This window comes from Quercus suber, unplaced genomic scaffold (genome assembly GCF_002906115.3).
Source record: "Quercus suber isolate HL8 unplaced genomic scaffold, Cork oak 2.0 scaffold_42, whole genome shotgun sequence".
Lineage (NCBI taxonomy): Eukaryota > Viridiplantae > Streptophyta > Magnoliopsida > Fagales > Fagaceae > Quercus > Quercus suber.
In genome coordinates this window covers 248301-250232 of record NW_027069507.1, presented here as the reverse complement: position 1 = coordinate 250232, position 1932 = coordinate 248301, and the positions used below count along the sequence as shown (strand labels likewise).

The window sequence follows — 1932 nt, the reverse complement described above, 5'->3', positions numbered from 1 at the left end:
TTCTTTCTTCCCTTTCTTCTCAGCTGAACGCTAACCTCACTCGCTTTCATCTTCCAAGATTTGCCCATTCAACAGCTTTTCAGTTTACGCACCGAAAGCTATTTCTTCTTTCTTTTTCTCTCTGGTTATCTTTAATTTGGTGGTTCTTTAATTTACAGAGAAAGTGACTGAAAATTTTGGTCATTGATCCAATTACTTCCCCTATGGCCACTCAAACAGCCTCCTCCTCTACTTGGAAATATGATGTGTTTCTGAGTTTTTGCGGTGTTGACACCCGTAAGAATTTCACAGACCATCTTTATACAGCTTTGAAACAAAAAGGTATTGTCACCTTCAGGGATGATGATAAGCTTGAGCGTGGAAAATATATTTCTACAGAGCTCTTAAAAGCAATAGAAGAGTCCAAGTATGCAATTATCGTTCTCTCAAGAAACTATGCTTCTTCAAGGTGGTGCTTGATTGAACTGGCAAAGATTGTCGAATGCATGAAAGACACTGGGCTGATTGTTTTGCCCGTCTTTTACCATGTGGATCCCTCTCATGTACGGAACCAGGCTGGGACTCTTGCTGAAGCTTTTGCTAAACATGAGAAAGATCCCAAGATTAACATAAAGGATGTACAAGCGTGGAAAGATGCTTTAAAAGAGGTTGGCAACATCTCTGGATGGCATGTAAATGATAGGTATCATTAGTTTTTACAAAATATTTTTGTTCAAGTTATTATCAATTTGACAATTTTTTCATTATCTACTCTCTAAAGCCATTCCAACTTTCCGGTAGCGTAGATTAACATGACAGATTTTATTTACTTTTTTTAGTCCAATCGAACTAGAGAAAATTTCAATTTGTTCACTGTATTTATAATACCAACGTAGGAAATTATAAGCTTAAATTGGACTTAGGTAGAAGAACTTATGCATAGTTTGAGGCATATATGGTTCATGCATGGAACTCTATACTGAATTCCTCAAAATATAGACAACTTGGTAATCCGCATTCTATAAGTGATTTGTCCATTCAATGAAGCTTTGCTTTTTATAACAAGACTCAGACTAAGCCATGATCAAGACAACTTTGTTTAGTCATCTACTTAATTCATAATATGCATCACATGTATTCTTCTTAGTAGTTTCTCATACCTATATCATTTTTGCAAGTTGTTTACTATTGCTATGAAGAGCTTATAGGTGACATTAAAAACAAAATTAGGTGTCAACTAGCCAAATATTGCAGACGGAGAAATTTAGGAACACCTTCTCTCTAAAGAAACTTATAGTAGTTTTTCTTCGAGAGCAAACATCAATCTACATATATTAAAAAATTAAAACGATAGATGCATCACTTTCTTTTCCTTTTTTTTTTAGAGATAGAAAGAGAGGGTCAAGTGTATATTCATTATAAATCAAACATTGGCATCATCATCATCCTGAAAACCTAGATTTTGTAGAAGGAAAATTACCTAAAAGTCTAAAACGTGAAGACCTGAAGTGTTAAAATACAATGAGTTAGATAAATGTTAAAGCTAGAAATAACATAACAAGTTTGAAATCCGCTTGTATCTAGTTTTTATTTTTTATTTAAAAAATAATAATAAAACAAAACAAGGTAGTTGTTAGAACTTAGAACCCATAATTTAATAAGTATTTATAAGAAATCAAGAATCATGTAAAAATTGGGTAGTAGTCAAATTTCAATTTCGAAATAAATAATTGGGAATAATTTTTGAAAGCTGTAAAATTGCTTTGATGAGCAGGTTTGTTTGTTAATGTCTTGGACACATGGTTAGGCTAGAAGTAGAATTATACAGTAAATAGTTTAATTTTTTGGGTTATTTTATTTTATTTTATTTTGAAGAAGAAAAAAAAAAAAGAAGAAGAACCAAATAGAAATCCAAGAAATGTACAACAAAGGACTTAATACAATTAGGCACAC

The 1932-nt window shown here is 32.3% G+C and overlaps 1 protein-coding gene across 1 annotated transcript; it reads left to right on the top strand.

Annotated features, from left to right (window-relative positions):
* The first annotated feature begins 203 nt into the window (after nt 1–203).
* LOC136066657 (TMV resistance protein N-like) lies at nt 204–692 on the top strand. Its single transcript, XM_065771339.1, has one exon. The coding sequence runs from the start codon at nt 204–206 to the stop codon at nt 690–692; it is 489 nt and encodes a 162-aa protein (XP_065627411.1).
* Nucleotides 693–1932: the final 1240 nt, after the last annotated feature.

Excerpts from the sequence above, each read along its gene's own strand:
- LOC136066657 (XM_065771339.1), top strand. The coding sequence starts at position 204 with ATGGCCACTCAAACAGCCTCCTCCTCTACTTGGAAATATGATGTGTTT.